The sequence below is a fragment of the Hippocampus bargibanti genome, linkage group LG02 (genome assembly GCF_051943395.1).
Source record: "Hippocampus bargibanti isolate YZ-2025 linkage group LG02, ASM5194339v1, whole genome shotgun sequence".
In the NCBI taxonomy this organism is placed as follows: Eukaryota; Metazoa; Chordata; class Actinopteri; order Syngnathiformes; family Syngnathidae; genus Hippocampus; species Hippocampus bargibanti.
Window position 1 is genome coordinate 36,407,255 of NC_142735.1, and position 17,744 is coordinate 36,424,998.

The 17,744-nt window shown below is 41.2% G+C and overlaps 2 protein-coding genes across 3 annotated transcripts; both read right to left on the reverse strand.

Annotated features, from left to right (window-relative positions):
• Positions 1–1,668: 1,668 nt before the first annotated feature.
• On the reverse strand, positions 1,669–13,277 carry hars (histidyl-tRNA synthetase). 2 transcript variants are annotated; one of them, XM_088991209.1, is made up of 14 exons: positions 13,114–13,268; positions 11,701–12,012; positions 10,694–10,783; positions 10,399–10,518; positions 9,321–9,416; positions 9,028–9,153; positions 8,127–8,234; positions 7,303–7,401; positions 6,123–6,216; positions 5,005–5,132; positions 4,653–4,928; positions 4,390–4,506; positions 3,472–3,618; positions 1,669–2,109 (listed from the first exon to the last, which is right to left on the reverse strand). In XM_088991209.1, exons 2-14 carry the CDS (start codon positions 11,803–11,805, stop codon positions 2,047–2,049), a joined length of 1,569 nt encoding a protein of 522 aa, XP_088847335.1. In that variant the 5' UTR covers positions 11,806–12,012; positions 13,114–13,268; the 3' UTR covers positions 1,669–2,046. The 2 variants fall into 2 exon arrangements, with proteins under 2 accessions (XP_088847335.1, XP_088847336.1); XM_088991210.1 differs by lacking the exon at positions 11,701–12,012 and having other exon boundaries at positions 13,114–13,277.
• A 1,277-nt stretch (positions 13,278–14,554) lies between these two features.
• Positions 14,555–17,609, reverse strand: ndufc1 (NADH:ubiquinone oxidoreductase subunit C1). Its single transcript, XM_089018760.1, has 4 exons — positions 17,475–17,609; positions 16,239–16,342; positions 15,829–15,898; positions 14,555–14,658 (listed from the first exon to the last, which is right to left on the reverse strand). The coding sequence occupies exons 1-3, from the start codon at positions 17,518–17,520 to the stop codon at positions 15,839–15,841; spliced, it is 210 nt and encodes a 69-aa protein (XP_088874886.1). The 5' UTR covers positions 17,521–17,609; the 3' UTR covers positions 14,555–14,658; positions 15,829–15,838.
• Positions 17,610–17,744: the final 135 nt, after the last annotated feature.

Consider the following 17,744-nt stretch of genomic DNA (forward strand, 5'->3'; position numbering starts at 1 on the left):
CGTTTCCAGGTCCCCATAAAACACAATTTTCTACTAAATATGCCTTAAAACTACACAAGATTCACCTTATTTTATGCATAATAAATGTGCTAATGTATAGTAATGAAAGAAATAAACTGTACTCTATAATAAAGTCGTTTTATTGACCTTTGTGATGGTTGTTGATGTAGTTGCTTCTTGGTGATATTCGAGTGAAGTTGCCGTGCTTTCTCAGCGGTAATACCCTCACTCCCACTGTCCCCTGCTAGCTGCTTTTCGTTAATCGAAATCAACATGTTTTTCAAGCTCTTGTATTGCCTGAGACTGTTGCTTAGACAACACAGAAACGCCCTTAGCCACACGTAGCAATGGTCGACTTAGCATACTGGTACTGGGATGCTAAGTCACACAAACTCACACCCCGTTCGTGTTTTTCGATGATCTGCTTCTTCTGCTCGACCGTAATTTTCTTTTGTCTCTTCTTCAGCTTAACACTAGCCTGTGGTGGGGTCTTTTTTATTCCCAAAAAAGCAAAAGTACTCCACTTGATAACAAATCATGTCTGCACTCGGTGCACTAAAAGAAAGTGGGTGTGGAAAACTAGTCCGCTAGCCATTGTGGCGCTTTGTGTGTTTCCCGAAAAGTAGTTGGTTTGCCAAGATTGTATTCTCGCAAATTTAATGTTTGTAAGGCGAAAGGTTTGTTAGCTAAAGTGTTCGTAAGCCGAGGTATCACTGTACTTCTTTGAAGGTGTCGGACGTTTGTCTCCTCATCCGAAGCGCTTAGTCAGCGAAAAAAGTTGCGCTGAAACCCTTGCCCTATATCTTCTGCTGATCGATGTCACTCATCTTAAATGATATCAGCATCATTTTTCATGGTTAATGGATGATGTCATTGTGATCCCTGTGCGCGCGTATTAATGATGGAGAATGACAAGTTATCATATTTCAAAGTTTCATGCTGTTATATGTTTCGTGAACATGTGTGACTCAAATACACAATTGAAACACAGACAACCTGGGGTCAATCTGAGGTCAACAGACACAGCAAGTTAAACTGTCATCTTCATCGAGGAGATCTGGCCTTGGACAGAATTTAGGACTTGAGAAACTCCTTCGTCACAGGAGTAATTTACGACTTGAAAGTCCTTCACAGGAAGAGCTCATTAGCCAGGTTACAACTTTATCAGTTCATGGAAAAGACAATGTTTTATTGCTTACAGCTGTTTGTGCTGAGAACTCAAGAGGTTCTGTATTCTAATCAAGAAAACTATGTTTTACTAATGCATCATTTAAATTTGCATATAGTCTCAATAAATATCTGGCAAAGGGCTACAGAATTCAGGCGCCTGTCATGAATGGCTGCGTCTCTTACTGTGTTCGAGTCTTTGTCCACAGTGTCCGATCGAACATCTCTGACACTTTATCATAACATTGGATGCTTGGCAACAACAACAACAACAACAATAATAATACTAATAATAATATAATAATAATAATAATAATAATAATCATCATAATTTAATTTAATTTAATTTCTAAGCGCCTTTCAAAACTCTCAAGGTCACTTTACAGTCAGAGGATCGATTATTCTGCGGGTGAGAAGCGGCAGCCACACGCGCCAGCGTTCACTCAACCCGGAAGTAACTCAAATAGATAGAAATAACAATTAACACGAGGCCACTAAGGGTTCAGGCAAAATGAATGTTTTATTACGACACTGGGGCAGGATGTCATTTTAGACAAAGTACAAATTGTCAAGTTGGAATTTCATGGCAAAAGTGCAGCCATTTTTTCTTTTTATTTCTCGGTTATCTGACATACAGAAATGTTCTTCTCAGCTTCATGTCACCAGTGAGAGCAAATGAATGCACTTGAGTTGCATGGAAATCGACAGATAATTTGGTGACAGTCAAACTTCATGTCGAGATTCACAATAAGCACTGTGAAGATAATAATGGTGATAAAAGTCTGCTGTCACAAGATTTTGGTGAAGACGTAGGATGCTCCACAAGTTATTTTCATGGATGCCGAAACCACAAGAGAGATGGATTTCTGCCTTCACGAGCTAGGCCTCCTCCGATGTCCTCCTCCTGATCTCATCCACGAGCTCGGCTCTTGAAATGTCAACCTGTTGGATCCGAGCGGAAATAAAAAGCACACGCGCTTTACAGATAGGAAACATTTTTCGTCTGTTCACAACTCGAAACGTATGGTTGAAGACAACCTTGCGTGTGACTAAAGTCGACTAAAGACGTAGTTTATACAGTGATACCTTGGCTTACGAACTTAATTGGTTCCTCGACAGTGTGTAAGGCGAAAAGTGTGTATCCCAAAAATTAATTTCCCATAGGAAACCATTAAAATGAGAATAATCCGTTCCCAGGTCCCCATAAAATGTAATTTTCTACTTTCTAATTTTCTCAATTAGAAAGTAGTAATTTTCTAAAACTAGACAAATATACCTTATTTTATGTATAATAAATGTTCTATGGTATTACAGTGGGACCTCGGTTTTACGAAGCCCGTGGCTCACGAACTTTTCGGCTTACGAACGTTAAATTTATGAACATTTTACCTTGGCATACAAACTATTTTTTGGGATACACACAGAGCTGCCACAATGAGTGATGTATTTGTCGCGAACGAGCCCGTTCTCCTTACAAAAAAATGGCAGCCGACTGTTTTTGTCCTCTATTCCACGCCCCAGGTCTTCAATTAAAGCCACGTGATTGGTCAAGAAGCAGCAGTGGGGGGAGGTGGTTTAAACATTCAAGAGACAGGCAGATCAACTTTGATAATTGCTGCTGTGGACTGCAAATTTCCCCATTGTGGGACGAATAAAGGTATTCTGATTCTGATTCTGATTCAAAGGCAGAGTGTAGAGTGCAAGGTTAAATATCCCATCAATCAGGCTCCACAAATAACCCGCACAAGTCATCTGTACACTTGATGCAAAAAGCTATCAACCCAGCTAAACAGAACACAATTGATGAGGAACTAGATAAAATGGTCACAAAGAAAGCACCTCCAAGGGATCATTCCTCAAGATGGTGAAAGAAGAAGGCTACGTTCCGCATCAAGTGTTTAATGCTGAAGAAGCCGACCACTCCATTCCATTAAGCCATCAACGACCATCACAAAGGTCAATAAAACCACGTTATTTTACAGTACAGTTTATTTCTTTCATTCTAATACCATAGCACATTTATTATACATAAAATAAGCTATATTTTGTATAGTTTTAAGGGTTAGAAAAGTAGAAAATGATGTTTTATGGGGACCTGGAAACGGATTATTCTCATTTTAATGGTTTCCTATGGGAAATTAATGTTTGGAATACACACTTTTGGCCTTACACACACTTTCTGGGAACCAATTAAGTTTGTAAACTGGGGTATCACTGTATCTTTATTTTACTGCCCAACACTTCATTCCAATCATATCTGGAAAGAACTGAAGGCAGGTTGAAGAACTTCTGAATGCAACGTACCTCTTCTCTGGTGGCCACAACGCGAAGTTTGACCACGCCGTCTTTCAACTCCTGTTCGCCAAGAATGGCCACAAGCGGGATCCCCGATTCCTCGCAGTGCTGGAGCTGACTGAGCAATTTGGGGTTCCTCTTGTACATCACCTCAGCCTTTCAGATGGCCATAGAAATACAGACACAATGAGGCCATTAGCATACCGAATGGAGTCGAGGACTTACCCTTAGGCGAGTAAGAGCACATGCAGATAGATTTGGCTGTTTAGAACACTTTTAAGAGTGATGCAGGTTCCCATCAGGAACACATGATGTGACATAGGAAGTGGAAAATCCTTGTTTGGAGATGCCTTAGCAAAAGTGCAGAGTTGCTGATTTGATTTTGGAATCCATCCTCTGTTTTTTTGCATTAAAAACTCGCCTATTTTCAGTAGGAAAATGTCCCCATTGTGGGACTATTATTAAAGGCTTTCTGATTCTGAAAAAAAATGGATGAAAGCTACCGTCTCTTCTCTCAGTCTCTCTCCAAGTCTCTCTACCAGTCTCCCTCCCAGTCTCTGCCAATCTCTCTCACACTCTCACAGTTTCTCTAAATCTCTGACAGTCTCTGTCAATCTCTGCCAATCTCTCTCAGACTCACACAGTCTCTCACTCAGTCTCTTTCCCGGTCTCTCTCCCAGTCTCTCTCCCAGTCTCTCTCCCAGTGGGAGAGTGGGAGCACTCTCCCACTCTCTGCCAGACTCTCTGTCAGACTCTCTGCCAGTCTATGGCAGTCTGTGTTAGTCTCTGCCAGTCTCTACCAATCTCTCTTAGTCTCTGCCAATCTCTCTCAGACTCTCCCAGTCTCTCTCAGTCTCTTCCAGTCTCTGGCAGTCTCCCCGCTCACTCTTTCTCTCTCTTCAAATGACATAGAGCTGAAAAGCCAACCTTGATGCCACTGTTCCAAAGTTCCGTGAGCAGTTTGAGCCTCTCATCCATCAAGTTCTTCTGTGCCGACGCCACCATCACCTGCACCTCAGTGGTGCGGATCTTCAGCGCGAGAGCCTGAAGAAAACAATGGCCATCAATCTGACAGCCACTTTCAGTCTCACCCGAAGCAAACAATCCCAACATTGAGCTCGAAACAGTATTTGCACCCCCAACCCAAAAAACAACCACAGTTCCGAAACGGAACCATGCCCTGTACATACCTCGGCTTTTTGCTCCATGAAGGAGAAGATTCTCTCAATTCCGATGCTGACGCCCACGCAAGGTACTTTCTTGCCATTGGGGTCAAACATGCCAACCAAGCCATCATAACGACCCCCTCCAGCAACGCTCCCCACGCTAACGCCCTCATCAGCGGGGGAACCATTTTGAACGCCATTGGAAGAATTCTCCACGGCCGCCGGAGACGACAACACTGCTTCATAGATGATGCCTGTGTAATAGTCCAGGCCTCGAGCTAGACTCAGGTCGAACAACACCTGGAGAGGACAAGATTTCAGTCAACACAAAGATTGGAAATACAAAATAAGCAGACCTTGCTTGAAAAACGTGTACCTTGTCTGCAACCTGAAAAAGTTGCAAGTAGCTGAAGAGCAGTTTGATGTCCGACAGACCTGCACAAGCTTGCTTGCTCTGACACATTTTCTGGTCCTGAAGGAGGCGCTCTGCTAAATCCATCCCACCTACAAAAAAAAAATAATAAAAAACAAATACAAATTTGAATGCAGTGATAGATACCTCAGCTTACAAAGCTTTAACTCACAAACATTACATTCACGAGCATATGGTCTTGGCTGACACACTAGTTTTCGGCGGATGAACACCAAACCACACAGCGCCACGGTGGCTGGCAGACTAGTTTTCCCCACCCCCTTTGAGTGCAGACGTGGTTTGCTACCGAGTGGAGTACTTATGCAATTATGTGACCAAAAAAGACCCCACCACAGGCTAGTGTTAAGCCGAAGAGGACACAAAAGAAAAGAAATGACGGTCGATCAGAAGGAGATCATCGAAAAATACGAATGAGGTGTGCCTTTGTGTGCTACCAGTATGCTAAATCAACCGTTGCTATGTGTGGCAAAGTGTGTTTCTCTGTTGGTCTAAGCAACGGTCTCAGGCAATAGAAGAGGTTGAAAAACTTCTGTTGATTTGGATGAATGAAAAGTAGCTAGCGAGGGACATTGTGAGTGAGGGTATTAACGCCGAGAAAGAACGGAAGCAACTTCACTCGGATATCATCAAGAGGCAACCTGGAAGTTCGTCATCCATTGACAACGACCATCACAAAGGTAAATAAAACGACTTTATTATACAGTACAGTTTATTTCTTTAATTACAATACAATAGCACATTTATTATACATAAAATGGGTATATTTTGTGTATTTTTAAGGCTTATTTAGTTGAAAATTATGTTTTATGGGGACCTGTGAACGAATTATTCTCATTTTTAATGGTTTCTTATGGGAAATAAATGTTCAGCAGACTCACTTTTCAGCTTACACACACTTTCTGGCAACCAATTAAGTTTGTAAGCTGAGGTATCACAGTACTTTTAAAAATGAAACAGTTTTTCTTCTTTGGCAAGTTTGTCTCGGGCAAGAGGATGATGGCACTGCATGTTTCGGCAAAGAAAACATGACACTCCGACGTGTGATACGTTCGGACTCTTACCCTGCATACTGACATATTTCCCAATCTGGTCGGCGGCCTCCTCTGACAAGCCTTTCTCATCCACCATCTCTCTTTTCACATCCTTCCACGGCATCTGCGAGAGGGCGCGTCACAGATGAGTGCAAGATAAAACAGTGTTTAGAAAGCATTCCCAATTCCATGGCGGCATGGGAAAAAGTGTCATTTGTAAGTCATAGCAGTCACGATGTGGTGACCTGCCAACTAGTCCGGTTTTACCGTAAAAACTACATGATGCCATTCCGGGTTATGGGTTTCATCATCAAATTTACGGTTTACAAGAAAAACAATAAATCCAAAATTGTCAAAATAGTAAATACTGTACTCGCAGCGAGCTAGCTATGTAGTAGTGATGTGTCGTTCGCAAACGAACGGGCTCTTAGAGCCGTCTCCTTGAAGTGAACGACTGAAGTCTTAATAGGGAGCCGATTCCGCAACCACTTCGGTTAAAGTCGCACGTGATTGGTCAAATCCGTGGTAGGAGACACACACACACACACACAAATATAAATAAAGTCACATAAATGTTAAAAATGATATAGTGTATTGTATATTTTTTGTAGTGAATTAATTTAAGCAACAACACAAAAAAAGAAAAGCTCAGGATATTGTATGTTTTTTTTACATTCGTAATTCATTTTACGGATCATTTTACCTCATTTTTGGTAGCAAATTATGTTAGCAAAACAACAAACTAAGGAGCCATTTTGGAGCCGAAAGATTTTGGTGAGCTGAGCCAAAAGAACCGGCTCTCTAAAAAAAGCTGGAATTCCCATCACGACTATCGAGCGAGCGAGATCGCTAGGAATTAGTAAATACGATTTTAAGTTCAGTAAATGCCATCTCTAGCTAGCTAGCTATCTATTAGCTAGCAAGCTAGCTTTCTATCTATTTCAGTTACTTCTGGGTTGAGTAAACGCTGGTGCGTGTGGCTTCCGCTGCTCACCCACAGAAAAACTTATCCTGCGACTGTAAAGTGACCTTCACTCTCAAGGCTAAATCGCACAAAGCTAATGGTGTAGTTGTAGTTAGCAAAGACCAAAGTGTTTTAGCCTCGACCGTGTAGCTAACAGCGAGCGTTGATGTTGATTAATCAAGGGACTAATTCCCTAAAAAAAACAACAACAACAACCTGGTCCAAAAGAAAGAAAATGAGATGAACCTTATCGAGTTTGTCCACCGTTGAACAGATGGTGCGGAACATGTCGTCCGGAACGCCGCTCACGGCAAACATCCCATCAAGGATGCGCCTGTCATTCACCTTCAACACAGAAAAATGGCATTTTTGTCATTTTTGTTCATTTACCGCTTAGATTTGACTCAAATCCTGAATGGGAGGTCGGCGGTCCGTGAACTGGTTCCAAGTTGTTTTTTGGGAGGGCTGTGGTGGTAGCGGGAGAGATAGAAAAACAATATGTGTGGTTTATTAATACAGGTAACATCAGAGAGATGTTACCTGTATTAGACGTTGTCGAGATGGTATCTGCACTGTATACCTACTGTATTGAGTGTAGTCACGCAGTAGATTGCTGTGCAAGTGTGTGACACGCTGGCTGGCCAGCATGGCGCTTAGAAATGAAATGTATTATTATTATTATATAAATTGGGATGTATTGTGTAGTATTGTATTGTGAGCAGTATGGAATGGCAGCTGGCCATCAAACGCATTGGGATATGTCTATTTTTTTTCTTTCGTGTCAGCCAAAGTGAGTTTGATCTGTAATTCACCTCTAACACTGTCAAAAAATGGACATCCAGAACTCCAGGAGAAGCATTTTCAAACATGCGAGCTTCGATCATGATGTTTTTTCTTGCACTTGACACACTTCCAAAGTGCAACCTTGTTGCTAATCATGGCTTGCATATATGCGTGTCTATATGTGATGTGAGCTAGTGAATGTGTATATGTGCGCACATGCGCTAACGGGTTATGGTTAGATACTTTGTTCCAAAAGGTCTGGGCAACCCAACTTGACGTGGCGCTACCTTAATGCGGAAGTCCCCAAGGTCCAGCTCGCTGAGGATTTCGTGGACAATCCTCAAACACTCAGCATCTGGAACCATGCTGTCATATTGGCCGGCAATGTCGAAATCCTGCAACGCAAATTCGACCGCCAATGAAGCAACAACATGCAGCCCAGACTTGTTGATGGAGAATGAGAAGATAGCATATTTAAAAGCCCCATGCTTAGCCGGCCAACCGAACAATAGGCCCACAGTAAAGGTGCAGATGGCCACAGTCAATCTGAGTGAAACAGACGCAGCCTGTTGTTGGACAGAATTTAGAACTTGGAAAACTCCTTCGTCACAGGAGTAATTTCAGACTTGAAACTCTCTCGCAGGAACAGCTCATTAGCCAGGTTACAAATGTATCAGTTCATGGAAAAGACAACCAATTAAAATATCTATGTTTTATTGCTTACAGCTGTTGGTGCTTAGAACGTCCAGAGACGTGGTATTATAATCAAGAAAACTATGTTTTACTAATGTATCACTTTAATTTGCACGTACTCTCAATAAATAGCTTGGCAGAGGGCCGCAGAATTCAGATGTATGTCATGAATGACTACGTTTCCTGCCGGCAGTAAGGATAATCTTTCTCTCTGTCTCTGTCCACAGTGTCTGACTGTCATATCTCTGACACTAATGTATCCATTTAATTTGCATATACTCTCAATAAATAGCTTGGCAGAGGGCTGCAGAATTCGAGCATCCGACCGAAAATCTCTGACACTCGTTATTGTTAGTTTGAATTATAAGTAATGCTTATTAATGACACCTGATGTTTCCAATGGACTTTGAACGCACCACAGAGGGGGCGGGGGAGCAAGACTTTGGGCATCGAGGAATCGCGTGATTGAATGGGACCAATTTAAAATGTACTTACACATTGGTAAAACTCTCGATAGCGTCCACGGGTCATGGCAGGGTTATCGCGACGGTAGACTTTTGCAATGTGATAGCGTTTGATGTTGCTGATCTTGTTCATCGCCAGGTAACGAGCAAAAGGCACCTGAATGTCACCATATTCAGGCCAACATCATTGGGGAGTGATATGGAAAATGATCATATGGAAAATGCAATCGTTCCAGTTGAATCTTTTGCATTTTTGAGGGTCTGACTGAAGTGCGAGTAAGCCTCAGCAGCTCTGGGATGGATGAACGTACACCTTAAGGATACGGTGAGGTCATATCTGAGGGACAGAAGCTCTCCTCCTTGGTCTTTAAGGTCATAGATGAGTTTGGAGTCTTCACCGTACTTTCCTGTCAAAGTCTCCTACATAGCAAAAAACACAGTGTTACGCCTCAATCAGAAATAAATACAGTGATACCTTGGCTTACAAACTTAATCGGTTCCCAGACAGCGTGCGTAAGGCGAAAAGTGTGTATCCCAAAAATTAATTTCCCATAGGAAACCATTAAAATGAGAATAATCTGTTCCCAGGTCCCCATAATACGGAATTTTCTACTTTCTACTTTTCTAAGCCTTAAAACTACACAAAAATAGACCTTAAATTATGTATAATAAATGTGCCGTGGCATTATAATGAAATAAATAAACTGTACGGTATAATAAAGACGTTTTATTTACGTTTGAGATGGTCATTGATGGCTTGATGGATGGAGTGGCCGCTTTCATCAGCATTAAACACTTGATGAGGAACGTAACCTTCTTCTTTCACCATCTTGAGAAATCCCTTGGAGGTGCTTTCTCTGCCATAATTTTACCTAGTTCCTCATCAATTTTGTTCAGCTTAGCTGGGTTGATAGTGTTTTGCATCAAGTGTACAGATGGCTTGTGCGGATTATTTGTGGAGCCTGATTGATGGGATATTTTAACATTGCAGTCTACACTCTACCTTTGAACTATTAAAGTTGAAACGAGTACAAATTCTATCCATTTTCTCACTCCCTCTCTGGCCGTGTGCCTGTCTCTTTAATGTTTAAACCACCTCCCCTCACTGCTGCGTTCTTGACCAATCACGTGGTTTTAACCAAAGATTGGGGGCGGGGAATAGAGGACCAAAACAAGCCGGCTGCCATTTTCTTGTGAGGAGAACGGGCTCGTTCGCAAACGACACATCGCTCATTGTAGCAGCTCCGTGTGTATCCCGAAAAATAGTTCGTATGCCAAGGTTAAATTTTCATAAATTTAACGTTCGTAAAACGGAAAAGTTCGCAAGCCAAGGGGCTTGTAAAGCGAGGTATCGCTGTATCAAGAATTTGCATTGGTGGTTCGCGTTTGGGTGAAGCTCCACCTTCAGTTCGAAAACGGGTGTGTCGATTGTTTCTGCTCCGTGACGCTTGAAACAGCGGATGATGGTGTTAAATACTTTTTCTCTTATCGCCATCTGCTTTGGGTTGTAGTCTCTCGTTCCCTGAAAACAAACATTATTTAGAACGTTCAATTCATTCCAAACAACTCCATATTCACATGATAGGTATAGGTATTATAAAAATGTATAAATATATATAAAAGTATAAAAAAGCATATTTGATATATGATGTAGCAGTATTTGATTTGTATATATAGTTGTAGCACAAAGAAATTACCTTTGCTGTTTTCAGAACAAACTGATGCTTTCCCTCATCTCCTCCCAGCTGCGCCTTCAGCTCGAGAAGTTTCGCAACTTCTTTGTCGATCTGTGTCAGACAAGCAAGCAATAAAGTTTGGAACATGGAGCATGATGACAATAATAACAACAACAACAATAATAATAATACATTTCAATAATTCATTTCACATTAGAATACGCCTTTCAAAACTCTCAAGGTCACTTTAGTCACAGGAGAAGTTTTCTGTGGGTGAGCAGCGGCAGCTACACGCGCCAGCGTTCACTCAACCCGGAATAACTCAAAAAGATAGAAAGCTAGCAAGCTAATTGATAGCCAATAGATAGCCAGTAAGCAGCCAGATAGATCGGCAGCCAGCTAATAGATAGCAAATAGCCAGCTAGCTAACAGATAGCCAATAGATAGCTAAGAGCCATCCAGCTAGATTGCTAGCTAGCTATTTGCCAGCTATACGCTATCTCGCTTTGTAGAACAATAGCTAGCTAATAGAATGCTAGATAGCTAGTGAATAGCTAGCTAACTAGATCGCTAATATGTTTCCTGACACAAATAGCTAGCTATATTGCTAATAGCTAGCTCTCTAGCTAGTCAGATACCTAATAGATAGCCTGCTAGCTAGATAGCTAATATATTTCCTGACCCGTCCAGTTGCAAATGGCTGAAGAGTTATAAGCGCCTTTCAAAACTCTCAAGGTCACTTTACAGTCACCGGATCAGTTTTTCTGTGGGTGAGCAGCCGCAGCCACACGCGCCAGTGTTCACTCAACCCAGAAGTAACTCGAACGGATGGAGACCTAGCTAGATAGCTGATAGAATGCTTGATAGCTCGCTAACTAGATAGCTAATATGTTTCCAGACTCAAATAGCTAGCTAGCTATATTGCTAATTGCTAGCTCTCCAGATAGCTACACGTGTGGTTCACTTCTTACACAATAAGATGTTAGCATCGGTCATTACAAGAAACACACGAACGTGCAAAAACATACCTGAGCCGCAGTGATTGCCATCGAAGAACGTCGAGATAGCACAAGGTTTGAAATTCGGAGGGCAACCGTTGCAGAGCGGGTCCACACAGCAAATGTGCCCAACATGGCGGAGTGTCAAAAATAACAAGCAAAAATGTCAGGAAGGTAGCATCCGGCGGTATTGTGACAGCCGAGCCAAAAGCCATCCAAAGCGACGCAGAGCCAGTCGGTTCAACGTATTCCGTGGATGATCAATGGATTCCGTCGAAGGCCAAGCAGGACACCGAAGGTCAGGAAGAACAGGAGAAAAGTGGTAAGCAACCAACCCTATTACTAGGGAGGGGGGGCATCATCGTCATTACCCCAGATGAGAAGGACAGAACATAAAATGGACCACGTCAATCAAAGCATCCGGTTTGATGCAGTTCCACACACAGTCGCACTTGCGCTTAAAACGCATTTCAAAATGTCTGCCGTGAATCAATGTGAAAAAATACGTGGAATGAATTCAAAGAACATCAAAACTGTCAATGGTCCGCATTGACATATTTGGCTAAAGGACAACCGACGTCACTTTTTTGTTTGCGAGACTAACAAAGGCAAATCCAAATCCAAAGCACGGCAACTTCACTCGGATATCATCAAGAGGCAACATGGAAGTTTGTCATCCATTGACAACGACCATCACAAAGGTAAATAAAACGACTTTATTATACAGTAAAGTTTATTTCCTTAATTACAATACATTAGCACATTCATTATACGTAAAATAAGGTGTATTTTGTGTAGTTTTAAGGCTTATTTAGTCGAAAATTATGTTTTATGGGGATCTGGGAACGGATTATTCTCATTTTTAATGTTTTCTTATGGGAAATTAATGTTTGGCAGCCGAACTTTTCGCCGTACACACACTTTGTGGGAACCAATTAAGTTCGTCAACCGAAGACAGATAAGGGCGGCTCGTTTGAACGCAAATGGAGTCGTGGCGTGAAACATTTAGATTGAGGTTGTCTTTTGTGATCATGACTTGAGGATATTTGCGATTTGACAGCAACTTGCCTAGCCGGTTAGCTCTTGCATCAGCCGTCCGATTTACAAATGAAACGCCACTTGGGTTAAGAATAACTCATTTAAGTAGCAGACCATATGTTTATCATATTTGGAACTTATTGTCTATTCCACATGGGTAAAAGCTTGATAAATAGCTTAGCAAGACTGAATAAGACACCATTGTGCTTGGAGTTAATTCAGATAAACAACTTCCAGGGCAAAACTAAACAGAAAAAAAAAGATCGAATAATCTCATCATTATTTCAATTCTTCCCACGTTATCATGCAGTCGTACGTAAATTGTGGTCAGGGCTTTTCATTCTCGAGCCGTCAGCGGTTGTCATGGAAGGGCACTTTAATTGTCGGCCATTTAACATTGCTGACCTGCTCTTTGCTTGCCTTCTCAGACTTCATCCTCCGAACCACTTCACCTTGTATTTTAATCGCTTCTTGCATTTGGGCTTTGCCTTCCATTCTTCGTCAAACGTTCACAAATTGTCCGATCGAAGAGCCACGACACGAAGAGACCGACGGAAAGAAAACCCAAAGCGAAAAGGATATGGCGTCAGGGAATAGAAATAGATCAAGATGGTGAGGCCGCCACGGTTTGTAACCTATGTGTTGCCGCCATATTGAGTGTGGCAATCAGCGACCAGCTAGTATACAGTACAGATACAGTATGTCATAGGGAATAGAAATACGTATGTAGATCGAGATGATGAAGCCGCCACGAATTGGAATTAATAATAATAATAATAATGATACTACTACTACTACTACTAATAATAATAATGATTCTACTACTACTACTACTACTAATAATAATGATACTGATAAGAATGATACTGATAAGAATGATACTAATAATGATACTAATAATACTACTACTAATAATAACAATAATTCATTTCATTTATAAGAACCTTTCAAAACTCTCAAGATCACTTTACAGTCACAGGATAAGTTTTTTCCTGTGGGTGAGCAGCTGCAGTCACATGCGCCAGCGTTCACTAAACCCGGAAGTAACTCAAATAGATAGCAAGCTAGTACATAGCTATTAGCCATCAAATAGATGGCTATTATCTAGCAAATAGTGAATATCTAGCGAATGGATAGCTAATACCAGAATGAAACATTTGGAAATATAACTTCAAAGTGGTCATAATTTCGAAAAAAAAATGTTTGTTGAAAAAAATTTGCCATTTCCTGTGGAATAAAATCCCCAAAAAACGGGGAAACCACGTGACAAATTTAGCTCAAATATGCACCAGCGTTCATCCAACCCGGAAGTAACTCAACAGATAGCAAGCTATCTAGCTAGCGAATAGATAGCTATTAGCTAGCGAATAGATAGCTATTAGCTAGCAAATAGATAGCTATTACCTAGTAAATAGATAGCTAATACTAGAATCAAACATTTGTTAATATACCTTAAAAATGGTCAGAATTCCTAAATAAAATGTTTTTTGAAAAATTTCGCAATTTCCTGTGGAATAAAATCCCAAAAAACGTGGAAACCACGTGACAAATTCAGCTCAAATTTGCAGGATCATCATCCACATGAAATTTCTAAAAATCCATTTAGTTTTCAAATTCTCCTCCAAAGTATGTGAAAGAAGAGAGGACCAAAGCATCCTTTTCACCAATGGATCATGGTGAAATCTACACGTCTGCTACAAGCTAAATATTGAAAGCAAACACGGAGCTGTGACATCCATTGACGAAAGAGACCGTCTCATATCTCTTGGCCCACGTAAATCCGCTTCAAGTCCAAGCCGCGACAGTCCCACATACGCATCGGCGATGTCGAAGAATAAGGACCAAGTTTATTTTTTATTTCACATGACAATATTTTATTGATTGCAGAATTGACGTTGGCAATTGACGAAGACAAAAACAGGTCCTGAAGTCCATGGTGACCGACCGACACTAGAAAAAAAAATAGTTGCTCATTCATTTCATCATACACATGAGATAGTATGTGAGGACAACCTGAACAGGTTGCCAGGGTTATCGTCCGCACAAACGCTAACACTCAGGGACAATCCAGAGTGCTCAATCAGGCTGCCATGCGTTTTTTCTTTTGTTCGAGTGCAGACGGTACAGTGATACCTCAGCTTACAAACGCTTTAGTTTACGAACGTTTCACCTTACGAACATTAAATTCGTCAGAATATAATCTTGGCATACAAACTAGTTTTCGGGAAAACCCACGGAGCGCCACAATGGCTGACGGACTAGTTTTCCACACCCACTTTCTTTGAGTGCACTCAGTGCAGATGTGGTTTGTTATCAAGTGGAGTACTTTTGATTTTTTTGGGGGGGGAACGAAAAAGACCCCCCAACACAGGCTAGTGCTAAGCAGAAGAGGACACAAAAGAAAATTACCGTCAAGCAAAAGGAGATAATCAAAAAACCTGAACAAGGTGTGCGTTTGTGTGACTTAGTGTCCCAGTACCAGGACGCTAAGTCGACCATTGCTATGTGTGGCTAAGGGTGTTTCTGTGTTGTCGAAGCAACGGTCTCAGAAAATAGAAGAGGTTGAAAAACTTCTGTTGATTTGGATTAACGAAAAGCAGCTAGCAGGGGACAGTGAGTGAGGGTATTATCACGAAGAAAGTACGGCAACTTCACTCGCATATAAGAGGCAACTACATCAACGACCATCACAAAGGTCAATAAAACCACTTGATTATAAAATACAGTTTATTTCTTTAATTAGAATACAATAGCACACTTATGATACATAAAATATGGTATATTTTGTGTAGTAGGCTTATTTAGTAGAAAATGATGTTTTAAGGCGACCTGGGAACGGATTGTTCTCATTTTAATGGTTTCCTATGGGAAATGAATGTTTGAAAGACACACTTTTCGCCTCACACACACTTTCTGAGAACCAATTAAGTTTGTAATCACTGAATTTGAATGCAGCTGGCAGAATGAGAGATGTTTCATATCAAGTTACCGTCATGACTCGACTCATTAGAACCACAAATACAAAAAGACAAATGTGCTTGTTACACGGCTCATCAAAGTAATACGCGTGTCATATTTGCATGACAAAAATGGATGTAATAATGACAGAAAAAGAATTACCCGATGTTGATTAATCCATGTTGTTCCTCCGTTTGAACTCAAGTACATCATTGTTGTGCTGCTTGAAGAGCTGCAAGAGGTGGACAAACAATTGTATCGGTCAGTGTTTTCAAATGGCCCCATCTACACACTTGATGAAAAGACCCAAAAGAACAGCTGAAAGATATTACGCTTGTATCATAATTGTATTTATATTTCCCTGATGGGTTTTACGAGACGTTGGAAGAATCCAAAACTGATTTGAAAACATTTATATATCCAGGTAACATCTGAGTTAGGACCAGGTTCCGTTCCGACAAAATGGTTCTAAGTCAAACGGTCGTAAGTTGAAATCCATCCATCTCAGTATCTCACTTGAGCGGAAGCCTATCTGGAGCTCAGAAACACGTGCATTAACAATTCTCATTTACCAGAATCCACAGGAAAAGCGACGATCCGAAGGCAAGACCCACTCGCAGCCAGTTGGGGGAATTGACATCATTCTTGGAACTTGTAAACATCGACCGGGATCCAACTGGAAACACACAATGGTGAACAGCAATACATTGGCCATTTGCATTTTTTTACACAGCATTATTTCACTAACAAACATATTTGGATACTAAATAGGTGGGGGGGATACCCTTTGAGTTCAGACATGGTTTGCTATTGAGTGGAGTACTTTTGCTATGATGGGACCAAAAAAAGACCCCACCACAGGCTAGTGTTAAGCCAAAGAGGACACAAAAGAAAATTACGGTCGAGCAGAAGAAGGAGATCTTCAAAAAACACCAACAGTGCGTTTGTGACTTAGCGTCCCAGTACCAGTATGCTAAATCGACCATTGCTACGTGTGGCTATGGGTGTTTCTGTGTTGTCTAAGCAATGGTCTCAGGCAATAGAAGAGGTTGAAAAACTTCTGCGGATTTGGATGAACAAAAAGCAGCTAGCAAGGGACATTGCGAGTGAGGGTATTATCGCCGAGAAAGCAGGGCAACTTCACTTGGATACCATCAAGAGGCAACTACATCAACGACAACGATGGAAGAACTGCTACAATGTGTCTTTTTTTTCGGTCAGGGGCATTCCTTCAGTGACGTCACGTACGGACTCGTCACCAACTCAAAAACAACACAAATGACGGACACAACTTGTCCGGAGACGTCGGTTATCCTTTAATCATTAAACTAACTATATATTCAATGTTGGTGTGAAGTTATTAATGTGTGTTGTGAAGATGTTCCTACTCAGGAGGACCGAAGGAGAAAAGTGAAGATGAATGTTTTTTTTTACTTGGAACCCAGCAAGTGGACGCTAGAGTGACCCAGCTGAAACTTTGATTAGAATAAAAAAAATCTTGTTTACGAGAAACTATCTAGCAAGGCCAGTCACCGATGTTAATAAAAGGGAAGAGGGTAGGAAGATTCTTTGCAATCGATGCCGACGCTGTCCTGTCTACTTTCCTTGCAAGTCAAATCAACAAAGAGAAAGACGTCTTCTCTCGTTTTTGCGTGAGTTTCAGTTATTTCTAGATTTCAACACTCTCGGCGTTGCCCGTTCACGACTGTCAATCATGCTAAGCTAAGGTCAAAGATGGAAATTGACAAACATGCGGTCGCCTAGTGTCGAAAGCTGCAGAATACAAAGCCACGTAATCACTTACTCACCTCTGTGGCCAAAAACAGATCGAGCGAGTAATCCGGTCACACTCATTTTTAGTCAGGAATATTTGTTTGTTTCGGATCTGGGTTCAAATCCCACCCTTCGTCGTCTTTTGTTGAAGTTGAATGGGTGCATTGTCGCCACCTATCGACCTGGAGCTGATATCGTCCGTCAACCTTGGGACTTGAAACGGCCCAAAAAAAATCCAGTGACTGTAAATAATAATAATAATAATAATAATAATAATAATAATAATAATAATAATAATAATAATA

Bases quoted from the DNA above. Each gene is read 5' to 3' on its own strand.
- hars (XM_088991209.1), bottom strand. From the start codon at position 11,805: ATGTTGGGCACATTTGCTGTGTGGACCCGCTCTGCAACGGTTGCCCTC. The intron at 10,784-11,700 runs GTATGTTTTTGC...TGTCTGACACAG, and splicing joins TGGCAATCACTGCGGCTCAG to ATCGACAAAGAAGTTGCGAA. The intron at 6,217-7,302 runs GTTCATCTCATT...GCCCTCTCGCAG, and splicing joins CGGTGGACAAACTCGATAAG to ATGCCGTGGAAGGATGTGAA.
- ndufc1 (XM_089018760.1), bottom strand. From the start codon at position 17,520: ATGAGTGTGACCGGATTACTCGCTCGATCTGTTTTTGGCCACAGAG. The intron at 16,343-17,474 runs GTGAGTAAGTGA...GTGTGTTTCCAG, and splicing joins ATCTGTTTTTGGCCACAGAG to TTGGATCCCGGTCGATGTTT. The intron at 15,899-16,238 runs GTAAATGAGAAT...CACCTCTTGCAG, and splicing joins CGCTTTTCCTGTGGATTCTG to CTCTTCAAGCAGCACAACAA.